The 13735-nt window shown below is 41.1% G+C and overlaps 1 protein-coding gene across 1 annotated transcript in view; it reads right to left on the bottom strand.

Annotated features, from left to right (window-relative positions):
* The window catches only part of UNC5B (unc-5 netrin receptor B), a gene marked incomplete at its 5' end in the record, with an annotated part of 226147 nt that overhangs the window by 23265 nt on the left and 189147 nt on the right, over positions 1-13735 (bottom strand). The window contains 4 exons of the mRNA XM_083364776.1: positions 3001-3033; positions 8768-8932; positions 11386-11553; positions 13018-13198. Of these exons, the coding sequence (XP_083220902.1) occupies positions 3001-3033; positions 8768-8932; positions 11386-11553; positions 13018-13198 (547 nt within the window). The remainder of the gene's footprint in view (positions 1-3000; positions 3034-8767; positions 8933-11385; positions 11554-13017; positions 13199-13735) is intronic.

The following is a 13735-nucleotide window of genomic DNA, read 5'->3' on the forward strand; positions in this document are numbered from 1 at the left end:
TTCTTGAAACCCTGTTTAACTCTACCTGGGTGCATCAGGCTTTATTCTGAATTACAGATGAATATAGCATCACGTTGTATGGCCCTACACCAGGGGTAGGCAACCTTGGCTCTTTTATGACTCGTGGACTTCAACTCCCAGAATTCCTGAGCCAGCATAGCTCAGCTTGGAAACCTCCCTCTTTCCCCTCAGCATGGCTGGCTCAGGATTTCTGGGAGTTGAAGTCCACGAGTCATAAAAGAGCCAAGGTTGCCTACCCCTGCCCTACACTGAAGGATGCCAATCTTAAGTCTGATAAAAGAAAGAAAAATGTGGGAGTGGAAGGTTGAATATGATGATCAGTGTGGTGAAACTGTAATATCCAGATGTTGCAGAGTACAACTTCCCCTCTTTCCAATAATGAAGGAGGACTTCTAGTTTAGCAACATCTATGGCCTGTCCGTGAGCTAAGGAACGGCTGACAAAAATAAAGAATTTTGGAGTGGGAAGAAAGTCAGGCAAGGGGATGAGAGCGTAAAAGTTTTTCCGGAGACAGCCCCAAATCTATCCAATATCCGGGAAACCTATCAGGATACAGTGTTAATCTTTACTAACCCTTCGTTTGATTTTTAATGGACTTTAGAGGAGTGGGGGGGGGGGAAGCCCTAAATTAATAATGATGAAAATTATTCTATGCCGGATCCCCCTCAAGCAGAAGCAATTACCATTTTTTATGGTGCACGTTCAATTGAGAGCACATGCTTTGATCTTTTATAGCCTCGGAGAGCTGCTGTGGAAAATTCCCCTCAGGGGTTGGCAAAGGGAAGGGCTGGCAGGAACACTCCAATTCCCACAAAACAAAAACGGGGGGGGGGAGGGCTGGCAGATGCCCTACAAGCAGTGGTGGGATTCAGCCGGTTCGCACCAGTTCGGCAGAACCGGTAGCTAATTTTTTTTTGTTGCCCAGGCCCAGAATGGAGTTCCGGAAGTGGCGTCCACACAGTGAACTGGTTGTTCACATATTTGAATCCCACCCACTGCCTACAAGCCATTGACAAGTTACTGGTGGCCAAGAAAAAAATATCAGGGAAAGGAAAAAAAAAAGAAGATCCAAGTTAAGAGAGGAAAAGATTCTTACAGGGAGAAAGCCCACAGCTTGGTTGGATTCTCTACTGGGATTTTGTTGAATTCAGTCTTGTGAAGATTTAAATGAAATACAATTCCATGCGCATCGCAAGGATTTGAATATGTTTCTATTACAGGTAGTCCTCAATGACCACAACTGAGCCCCAAATTTTTGATGCTAAGTGAGAGTGTTGTTAAAAGTGAACTTTGCCTCATTTTGCGACCTTTCTTGCCACAGTCATTAAGAGGATCATAACTGCTGTTAAGTTAGCAACAAGACTATTAAGTGAATCCGGCTTCCCCATTGACTTTGCTGGTCAGAAGGTCACCAAATGAACTGTTGTAAGTCAAGGACTACCCATCGTTCTGGAGGATCTACTCCAGGGGTAGGCCACCTTGGCTCTTTTATGAACTTGTGGACTTCAACTCCCAGAATTCCTCAGCTATGCTGGCTCAGGAATTCTGGGAGTTGAAGTCCATGAGTCACGAAAGAGCCAAGGTGGCCTACCCCTCATCTACTCAGAACTGAGTCTGTTCCTATTATTTATTTCTCTGGCTAGAAATGATGCGTCAGGGTGTAGTGTGGTATTTTGGGAAAGGAAGTCAAAGCCTCGTGTGAGTTGGCAGTCCAACAAAGAGGAAGGCAGGGCAGAGAGATCTCTTCAGGCTTCCAGTTGTGTTTTTGCAAGAAAAAGAAGAAAACTAGTTTAGAACCACTTAGGATTCTGATCTTATCATGCTCCATGTTTTGTCCAATGCAGGAGTTTCCGGGCGATGGCACAGAACTAGAAAAAAAAAACCTCCAGATGCTAGAATTTCTCTTTCACAGCAGGAGGCTTTCTCTAATCTCAGAGGGAGATGTCCAGCTAATCCCGTTATAATTATAAATAGTGCAAATATAATTAAGACTAATTACTACTTTCTCTCAACCAGTACTTTTGCAATCAAGGCCCCAATAATAGAGCCTTCTCCTTTTACTGAACAGTTAACTGGAGCATTATTATCACCTTTTCAAGAAATGAAGGAACAAAAGACTTGAGTTATTAAAGTGAGCATTTGGGGAAATCTTGAAGGTAAGAGACTTATGTATTTCTCTTTTTTTTCTGGGGCCTGGCTTTTAATAATTCAATTTTAATACTGAGGTGAAAACTGTTGTATCCCAGCTACCACATTTAAAGTAAAAATGCCTTTGACTCTAAAAAATAAATCCAGTTTGCTTTTGCAAAGTCCATTGGGCCTCCTGATGGACTTATTTTATGGCTGCATCTCCAAGCTTTCCTTCAGTTTTATTTGTCCCTCTTGATCCTCTAAAGCTATGAGGAATTATTCCTTCAATGGAGCTTCCTCAGGAGTACCTTGACATCAGGCAAGTAGAAGCGCTTATTAAAAAAAAAACTATAGAAGAATGGACTTTAAAAGTCTCCAATCTGGCGGAAATGGCAAAGATTTCAGCGTACCTGAAAGATCAGTCGCAGCAGAGATATATTGTGGAGTGGAGAAGATGGATTGATTATATCCAGAATAAATATGGGACTAAAAAGTTTCATTTAGCATTTGAATAAGTATTGATGTGATATTTAAATTGCTTGTAGTTATTTTATAAGAGTTAAAGTGCAATAGATTTAATATTTTATTGTTGTTTGCATAAGGTAGACTATGATTGTTTGTATTTTTATACCCTGTATTGAGCTCTGGGAAGTCGGGGAAGGGGGAGGGGAGGGAGGTGTTGGGGAGGTTTGGGTAGAGGGTTGGGAGGGGTTTTGTCTTTTTAAAAAAATGTATTGTAAAACTTTTCAATAAAAAATAAAAAAATTAAAAAAAAAACTCCCACCCAATGTTATCCAACCACTTGAATGCAGAGCAATGAAAAGAAATGACTGTGAAATGGAGACTTACGGTGACTTTTGGGTTCGCTTAGAAATCTTTTATCTGTTAGAGGAAAAAAAGTTAAAAGAAAAAAAAAAGTTGAAAAATGAGGATGACATGACAGTGATGATGGTAATAACAGAAAACAAAAAGGCTGGTTAATCCCCCACCCTTCCCAGCAAACCTAAAGGAAAAAGGAAGGATGGAAATTTAAACACAGTGGAACCTAAAAACTACATGCAGAAGAAAATCATGTATTAAAAGTAGATTGGCATTTCATACAGCTGCTGTGCCACCTTTACCTTTTAAGCATTTACTGACCCACAACTCTAGTAGAACACTTTGCTTAATGTTGTTAAGTTCCATGCTTAGGGCATGCGATGTATTGTTAATGGACACACAAGAACCCTTAGAGCAGCTCTGTATGATGGACATGGGCTCTCCTGTTTTAAAGATTCCTCTGCTTAAAAACCATCTCGTGCAGTATAAAAGACCTGTCAGATTGTCTTAGCAGCCCTTTCGTTATGAGCACCTACATAGTTCACTCAGTCACCGTTTCCACAGGGGCGTGTTACACTGAGTTTCTGTTTAAATTACAGTCATTTTTACTACATGCGCATCAAGAGATATGAATCAGCATATACACAATTTAAATACTTCTGTGTCTACCTTAGGATGTAAATAACAAGACACAGCAAATCTAAGCATTCAAGCAGAGGAGCAAATAGTTCCATGTCATTTGCCTCTGGCCATTATTCAAGGAAGCCATGTTTTCTGATGGGTTCGAGTCCTGGTTGCCTGTTCTACTTCAGAGTTGTCTCCTCCTGTCCCAAAGCTCATAATATTTCTTGTTAGAGAGATACGCATCGTCTAATAACTCATCTGTGCCGAAGTACAAACTGTCTCCTTTCTCACTTATCCTGTCTTCCCACTTTCATGATCAAAGGTGTTTATGCAATTACACCTGTACATCAATTCATTCCACCCATTTGGTTAGTACACGGTTTTCTTTTGAGATGCCAAACCTGTCTCTTTTACAATTTTTTCCCTTGCATAGATCAAACGAACAAATATCAAAACTGCCCACACATTACTGAATTGCAACATAGCTGCTTAAGTGCAATATGCCAAATTGAAGTTGTAGAACAGTTCTGATCTAGCTGCACCATAAGAATCAAGATGTTAGGAGAACTGGAGAAAAACCAACAGAATCATTAATTCTGATTTTCTGTTTTCCTGTTTCTTCATAAGAAAAAGTACTGTATACTGATAATTCTTTTTAATTGCTGTTAAAATAGAGAATCTACATTCTCTACCTCAACAAAATGCAATATGACTCTATGACTCTAAAATATGTCCTGTGTTTTTAGAGCTCCGTGTAAACTAGATTTGCCAACTTATTGTCAAACTGTTTTTACAAGGATTTCTCCCAGTGCTATGACATAACAACTTGCAGGACTTTTTATCATCTTGAATATTTCTATTCTGTCTGTCTGTCTGTCCGTCCGTCCATCCCTACCTACCTACCGACCCACCTACGTGATGGCTTAGAGGCCATCAACATGCATACTTACTCAAAATTGTATCTCACTGATACAATTTTGGACACACGGTGGCAGCCATCAAAATGTAAAACTATTAAACAATGCTGAGATATAACATGTCATGTGCCCTTTTGAGTCCATCACATCCATCTTGAAAGAGAGACACTTGAAATACATTTTTTGAAGAGACACAGTGAAGAATCTTATGGCACTTTAAAGTACTGATTAAGACAAATTTTGGTGCATTAGATTCTTCTTTGTCAGCTGTATGGGAGAGAAGAGCATGAATTTTGTAGTGCTAATTCAGATGTTATTCATTCATCTCTGTTTGGTTCCTATATAGGAAAGAGTGAGTACAGCTGTGGGGCCAATAAAAAAAAAATCAAGTTGATGGACATGAACACATGATTGAAGCTCCATCCCTTTTTATATTATACATGTAATTGCATGCACCTAAAAGTTTCCCCTGTCTAGTTGTGCCCAACTCTAGGGTACTCATCTCTGTTTCTTAGCTGAGGGAGCCAGCATTGTCCGAAGACATTTCCGTGTTCATGTGGCCAGCATGACTATACGCTGAGGCACATGAAACACGGTTACCTTCCCATTGAAGTGGTACCTATTTATCTACCCACATTTGTGTGCTTTTGAACTTCTAGGTAGGCAGGAGCTGGGGCAAGTAAAGGGAGCTCACCCCAACATGTGGCACTCAGGTCTTGAACCTGGTGTTCTGTACCAGCCTGCTACCGGCCCTGCAGAAAAGGCAACCCCTTTATAAACGGCAAGAGGCTGGAAGGACGTCTGCCAAATTTATTACTTCAAAAAACAAACAAGACACATACCAAGATACAGGAGCTTTGAAACACTATCTGAGCGGTTGCTTTCAGCAAACCAGCCCTCCCCAAACATTCCCTTTATAAAAGTTCAGGGCGTGGCCTCTCTCTGCCTCCTTCCGAGAAGCCCCACAGCCTTCCTCTGTTTACTCCTACTTGACTGTCTCCTGCGTCCAGCGTCCTTGAACAGGGCCAGCTGTGGGTCATCTTCATCCACACTGTCAGGCTCACACAGCTGGGTCTCCATGGTGACCAAGTGGGAGGGGCCTGCCTGAGGGCTATCATCAGCAAGATCTTCAACCCCCTCAGCAAGGTCTTCAACACCCCCCTCCTCCTCTGATTCGTCCGACCCAACTGCCGAACCCACAGGCTGACCCTAAATCACAACACCTGGGCTGTCAGCTTTCCAGTTGACAAGCTCAGCATCTTTAATCGCTGAGCCACTGCAACACCTTTTTTTGCACATAGCTAGAAAAGGCCTATGGTTTCTATCAGTTGAGTTCACCATCTTGACTTTCTGACCTTCCCTGCCAATGCCTTTGGAGAGAGTTTATTGGTTGGGAGGAAGAGTGCCTCTCTGAATATTGTAGTATTTTCAATATAATGACTATTCTCAGTATTGTGGCACTGGGTATTTTCTTTTCAGTACCTTTTCCTCTGCTAAGAATTAACTACCAGCAGTTGGCTGACAAGGTGTGATGTTGCGTATGGCAGCAAATGTCCCCTGACCTTGGCTGTTATGATGCCTTCATTTTCTCCAACCAGAGTCAGCAATTGTCAGAGAGGCTCCATTTATTTCCAATCATATTGTTATATAATAGGTTTGACAACCTGATCTCTTTTTTTCCCCTACTATGTGCCACAACGGATCAATTCAACAGCTTTATTTACAACTGCAGAGGCAGGCTTCAAGGGTCGGCGTTCTAGGATAGCAAAACAATGTGTTGTCACAACAGAAGTACATGTGACAACAGCAGGTGGCAGCAGCCACACGCAGGGAAAACGAATGCATCTGAATCTCGAAAGTTTGCTCATTAAAAAAAAAAACAACCAACAGAGACATCACGGAAGCAAAGTTAGGTCTTTTGCTTCATCAGGTAATTTATTTGTATTTCTCAAATGGGAGCAATAAATAGATTGGCTCTTCTGTTCTTCCCAACTTTATTTAGAACAGATGGATTAGGACCACACAAAAGCTATAGGTTAAAAACACTAATGCTCACCTGGCCTGCCGCTTTTTTGTGACGAACCAGTTAGCAGCTGGCTTACCGTGAGATTATGGAACATCTTTAAATGTGCAGACCAGGCAGAGGATACGGTCCAACAGCTTCCTTTCCAAGTTAAACCTGAAGCCCTACAGAACTATAATACTGAAGTAGGTATTTGCCGCAGAGTGCAGCTGCCTGACAACATTCCTTCTGCTACCAAAGTCTATGCTGGGAAAGCAGTAACATTAATTAGTGGGATGTACAGATAGTCCTGGACTTACAACAATTCAGTGACCGTTCAAAAGTTACAGAGTCACTGAAAAAAGCGACTTATGATTTGTTTTTCATCCTTATAACCATTGCAGCATCCCCCAGGGTGCTGTGATTAAAAATCAGATGCTTGGCAACTGGTTCGTATTTATGACGGTTGCAGTGTCCCGGGGTTCATGTGATTTTTTTGTTTTATTTTTTTGGGTGACCTTCTGACAAGATAAGTCAATGGGCAAGCCAGATACACTTAACTACCGGGTTACTAATTAACAACTCCAATGATTGACTTAACAACTGTGGCAAGAAAAGTTGTAAACTGGGGCAAAACTCACTTAACAAATGTCTCACTTACCAACATAAATTTTGGGCTCAATTTTGGTCGTAAGACGAGGACTATCTGTACTGAAAATTTCACATACTCATTGAAACTAACCAGCCAAATAAATATATCACAGCTTATTCCTGCTCCTTTGATCTGGGACCTGATGCAAAAATAATCTTGTACGCTGAGGTGTAAAAACAAAACCCAGTATGTTAATTTTCAGATGAAATGCCTGCTATTCTCTTCGCCTGCATTAATATTAAGGAATGTTAAATAGAGGGCCAGATACAGTATATCAAGAACGATACTTACAAGTTGGTTGCAGAATATTAACCTTCAAGACTGTGACTCAAAATTAGTCAAGAAGTGGAGGTACTTTATTCACTAATTTCCAGTATACATTCTCAGTCATTTTCTTGGTGTTTTTTTTTAAATGATGTATCTCCCAGAAGAAAATTAGTCAGCAGATCACACAAATGTTCATTTTTAGTGAAATAGTCTAATACAGGTAGTTCTTGACTTTTGATCAGTCCTTAGTGACTATTTGAAGTTACGCTCCACCCAAAAAAGGTGACTTGGAACTGAAGTTCTGATGGTCACACACACACACACACACATACACACACACACGGTCACATGACCATATTTCATTATGGTTTTGCCAAAAACTGGCCGTTACTTCCAGTTTTTGGCCAAGTTGCATCAATAATCATTGGCTCACTTAATAACCATGGAGTTCACTTAAGGAACACAGCTTTTTTTATGAGAGCTGCCATAGAATTCCTCATTTTACAATTGTTATGACTTACAACCGAAATGGGCAGGCTTCATTATGGTCATAACTCAAGGACTATCTGTATAATGAAGAAGACGGGATTATTTTGAGTGATGCCAACTTTAATTTCAAGCAATTGCTAGCTGAGCCACAAGTACGTGAAATTTGTTTCCATTGACTTTCAATATCTACAGCTCAATCCCAAAGCATGTATCCCAAATCACCTTCCAGGAATGATTCACTGAAAAGGCTGGTAAAATGGCTTGTTTTATGCAGAACATAGTATGAACACAGAGCTTGCTGCTAGAAAGTACTCAGTAGGAATCTGCACCTCAGCATTGCTCTGTAAGTATATAATGTTCCAGATGTGCAAGCATGAACTTTGTCCTATAAGTGATGCAGCAATTTGTAGTCAAGGTTGACTCAGCCTTCCATCCTTCCGCGGTAGGTAAAATGAGGACCCAGATTGTTGGGGGCAATAAGCTGACTTTGTAATAATGCTGCTTGGGGGGGGGGGCGAAAGCCCTAATAAGCAGGCATATACATAGAATGAAGACTATTGCTAAGCACATTGGTTTGTGCTTTAAATTGTAAGCCGCCCTGAGTCTTCGGAGAAGGGCGGGATATAAATGGGATTTTTTTTTAAAAAGGACTAGTTTAGGCTAAAACATTAAAACTATCCTAGAGAAGCTGGGAGCAGGCAGATTCAGCAATCAAGTCTTACCAATGGTGCCTCCCGGCAGGCTGTCTCAAAGTTTACAAGGTCTTAAAAAGATCTCAGTCATCACCATGAACATTACTGACTCTTGATCTTAGCCCTCTTTCCCAGCCTCTGCATGTTGACTCACTTTGCATACAGAGCCCATCGGTGCAGTTTTTGGAATCAAGCAGGACGCCGCTACAGTCTTTGCCTCCATTTCGGGGAGATGGGGCCATGCATTCTCGGCTCCTCCAGTGCGTGCACTCGGTGCTACAGGCTGACCACTTGCTCCATTCAGTCCAAGCTCCATCTACTGCATTCCCCCGCAAAAAGAGCACATGAACACAGAAAAAGCTAATCAGAAATCCATAGGCATAAAAGGGGGTTAGCTCGTCAAATGGGCTGTTTCAGAAGGCTTTTAATTTTTTTTTTGCTGCTGATCAAGGGCTGGTATTAATTTTTGAATTTTGCATTAAAATCATGATTTTGATGTCGCAGTTGCTTTAATTTCAGTATATGCACACTGTTGAGAGTTCTCCCAGACTGATAATAATTTCTTTTTTAATTTATGGAATTTATTATTAGCTGGGTGGGCTAAGTTGCCAAGATCTGCCTATGGTTATCTGGTGGGGTAAAGGGGATATACGTAATCTAAAATAAAAACTTTCCACTTCATAGGTCATAATTTTGGCTACCTCAAAGTGTTCTTGCAACATTTGCAAATTCTAATCTCAATTTATCATGAGATATAAATTCAAAATCCATACCAAATGGAACAAATTCATCAAGCAAATGCATTTCGCAGTGTGATTTATCTTAGGGTCCAGTATTCTGTCATAAACTACATGCATTTTACTCCTGAAGCTGGAAAAAAACAGTAACTAGATTAAAATGTCCTGGATTCTCACAAAGCAGCTTTTACTGTTTTCCTTACTATAATATTTATCCTATTTTGTCTTTCCAGACCGCAAGTGTAAGAAGATTGTTCTTTTTGCCAGTACTTTGAAACAGTATGTCTTGCTCAGTGGTGGGATTCAAATACCTGAACAACCGGTTCTCGTATTTGATGCAGACCTGCGCCTGATGCCTAGAACAGACTTCCGGAAGTGGCATCACGCACTTCCAGTGGGCTGTTCTAGGCCTGGGAGGCTTCCTCCAGGCCTCCGAGGCCTAGACTGGACGTTCAGCTGGTTCTCCAAATTCAGGTAAATTTAGCTACCGATTCTCCTGAACTGGTGCGAACCGGCTGAATCCTACCACTGGTCTTGCTGCTAGCAGATGCTGTGACATTTACAGGAGATTATGAGAATTATAGTGCAACATTTGAAGGGCACCAGGTTGGGAAAACCTAGTATAATGTTTTGGTTTTGATGCCCATCTGGGAAAGAAAACAGAACCATGTGTTAAATGATAGCCATCTTATAACTTCCTGTAGATACTGTCAGATCAGTAGTAAGAGCCTCAAAACTAGCTTAGCCTCCTTGTGTCAAGAAAACAACAAGACATATTACTGTATTTCAATCAAACAGATGACTCAGCTAGCAATGTTCACTCTTATTCCATGTCTGAGAGAAAGAAAATGAAAGAAAAAAGGAGGAGAAGGCCACCTTACATGGGCTTGTATCATCTTTCAAGGTCTCTAAGGAACATCTAAGGAAATGTGATGACTCCCCCAGATGCTTCCCCAGATATCTCTCTAGATGTCAGCTAGGAGGAAGATGAACTAGTTCTAGACCCATCTGGAGGGGAACTGGTTAATGGCTCCAAGCAGCTGTCTGAGAAGGATTTGGTTCAAGCACAGCTGTAGCATGATAGCCCTGGGGCTTCGGGTGGGGAAAGCATGCAGCCATAGTTGGTCAGTTATGAGGAAGAGGAACCGCCTTCTGCACCTGATACAAGAACACATAGGGAAGAGAAAAGGCAGGAGCAGAGAAGGTCAGCCAGATTACTCATGAGGAGAAAGCCTTGCCCTTCTTGATGGGCTGCACCGGAAGCTGGCTATTTAGCAGAGCAGAGAGATGGAAGCGATGCTGGGAGCAATGTGTTCATTTCCTAGCTGTGTGTTTTCTGGTCATTGTGATTCTTGCCTTGCTTTGGATTGACACCATGCCTTGACTTGGATCAGACCTTGTGAACTCTGGACTTTTCTTGCCTTGTGAAGCCTCTTGTATTGTGGATTTAATTTTGCCTGGTGGGTTTATTTTGATTGGGAAATTTTCAAGTGCCTTGTAGACTCATTGGCCTTTACTCTGTGGACTAGCATTGGTTTGCTTGTGGCTGGACTTAATTAGAACAGCTCTGGGTTTTTGGTGAAGGGAACTACAAGGGAATATTAATAAACCCACTAAACCACAGGTGTGTGTGTGTGTTTGTGTGTGTGTGTGTGTGTGTGTGTGTGTGAGAGAGAGAGAGAGAGAGAGAGAGAGAGAGAGAGAGAGAGAGAGAGAAGAGAACGGGACAGCACAGGAAGGCAAATATTCATAAAACTAGTTGGGACTTTGCTGGTCAAGAAGTAAAGGAGCAAGCTGCAAATAATTGCTTCAGAGGAGCAAAAGAGCAGGCTGACCATTCTTCAGATCCAAAACAGTAAAGGAAATACAGTATTTTAAAAAATGACTCACCTTTTTCCTTATGACAGAAAGTCACAGTTCAAGATTAGAGGCTCAACGCTTAGTAACATCATTATTAGCCTCCTTAAAGAGGACAAATGAGTGCAGAATTCATGCAAAGGAACTGAAAAGGAATATCCTCCCACAATGTACCTACCTGGGCACATGGTACTGCAGGCAATCTTCTGGAAAGATTGTCCATCACAAATAGAGCCACCATTGAGTGGCACTGGATTGGTGCAGGTGCGCGTACGTTTCTGCCATCCACGGCCACAACGGTTGCTGCACGAGGACCATTCTGACCAGGTAGACCAGCCACCATTCACTAGGAGTGAAAAAGGAAACAAAAACAAATAAAGTGAGGGAAAAATTGAAATACAACTTCCTAACAAATCATCTTTTCTCTCAGCCAAATCATACACTGCCATTTTGCCACAGGCAAATAACTACATGGAAGATGTTCTATACCAGGAGTCTTCAAACTTGGCCTTTTATGATTTGTGGACTTCAACTCCCAGAATTCTTCAGCCAAGCATGCTGGCTGACGAATTCTGGGAGTTGAAGTCCATAAGTCATAAAAGGGCTAAGTTGAAGACCCCTGTTCTATTCTGTAGGCATCTTCCTAGACATGCAGTAGTTGTTCATCAAAATGGTTGTCCTAGCTATTATGAACATTCTTCTGGAAGATATTACTTGGTTTCTTATAATCACAGCAATCGAGGATAAGGATAAGTCAAAACCAAAGGGGGTTATTTCTGAGGTAATATGAGAACTAGCCCCCAATCATATAAGGAAGGTTAGAGGAATACACATTTCAACAGAACTCTAGGAATATGGTCAGAATTTGATGAGAATTTGGTATTGGCTAAAGAAATTAAATTGAACAAATCCTTCAGAGAATTAGGGAAAGTGACAAAGATCGATACACAACAATGCCAGGCTTAGTCCTCAGGAAATCCTGGTAACAGAAGGAAAGATTCATGTCTGAAAAATAGAATTGCTGCTGAATATCTGTTTGGAAATCCTAGTCTGTGGAGAGAACCAATAAAGGCAATTAAGATAAATCTGTTGAGAGAGAAGAACATCCAGCAAAGACGTTCTTCATGTTGATTCTAAGATGCCTTCTGCTTGCTCTTCATATTTCAGATAATAAACCAGGGCAGTTATTACTATATCACAATTGAGTTGTGGTAAGAATGGGAAATGATTGATTCTATAAGTTATTCCAAGAAGTCCTGTAAATTTCACCAGAAATAGTATCCTTTCTTCTCTGGGTTGCCTATTCCCTGCTTCCATTCAAGAAATGTGAAAGCCTTTTGTGCATCTTTGTTAAATGTACCTAGTTGTTTATTAAACCAAAGACCTATGTTGCAATTTCATGCGTGCTTGCAAGGCTAGAAGTCCTCATGAAATCAATGAGATTTGGTTCTGAATGAGCAATGCACAAGATTGGGTCACATTTTCAAATGCCTGCTTCTCACAGGTTTGCATAAACCAACTAAAGGTAGAGTAGTCTCCTTTGAGTCATGTGCAACCCCCTAACAACTTCATAGATGTGTTCATGCTGTTTTCTTAGCAACAACATAGAACTGGTTTTCCATTACCTCCTTCTGGTATGATATTTTATCTTCCAAGTCTAGCCGATATCCCTTATATTTCCTGATGGTTTCCCAGTATAACGAGGTCTGAACTTGTTTAACTTTTGTAAGATCAGCAATTGCAACAAATTGTATTCCTCACATTCTCCCGCACTCAGACTCCCACCCCTAAGTTCTCAACAAATCATTACCATAAACAATTATTGTGGCTGTGGTGCTCCGCCGTTTAGCAACAATGTTTTTTGCCACACAGGTGTAGTTGCCTGTGTCGGAAAGCCTAGCCTGCTTGATGATAAGATTGTTATCTATGGTTATCAGGAAGTTTGTATCCTGGGAAGCATCAATCACTTCCTCGTTCTTCAGCCACTCCACCTATATTAAGTTTTGGAAAGAGAGAGAGAGAGAGAAAAAAAACCAGGTGATAAAAGGTTGGGACAGGCAGAAAACATAGGAAAAGACATTCACAATTCTTATCATCAGAAATAAAAATTAAGATTCCCGCCCAAAATAGTTCCTTCTACTCCAACAGCAGATTAAAGTTGTAAATTTGTGATTGTCTCTGAAGTATAGCCTCCTCTGAGTAGCCTGAGCAATTTGCCACCCAAAATTGATTAAGAGTTATAGAGGCCCAATACATATGGCAAGTACAAATGGCTTCTTGTCTTATGTAACATGTAGTGGAAAGCCCCAACTGGTACTTGTGACATGTGAAACATGGCATGAGAGGTATGTACGCAATTATTTCATGCTGTTGCAAGCAATTACCATAAAATGATAGCTCAGTAACTGGAAGAGATGTTACAGAGAAAGAACTTTTTTAAAAAAATTCCATTTATATCCCGCCCTTCTCCGAAGACTCAGGGCGGCTTACAAGCTTAGCAGTAGCCTTCATTCTATGTATATGCCTGC

Source organism: Vipera ursinii, assembly GCF_947247035.1.
Source record: "Vipera ursinii genome assembly, chromosome: 5".
Classification (NCBI taxonomy): domain Eukaryota; kingdom Metazoa; phylum Chordata; class Lepidosauria; order Squamata; family Viperidae; genus Vipera; species Vipera ursinii.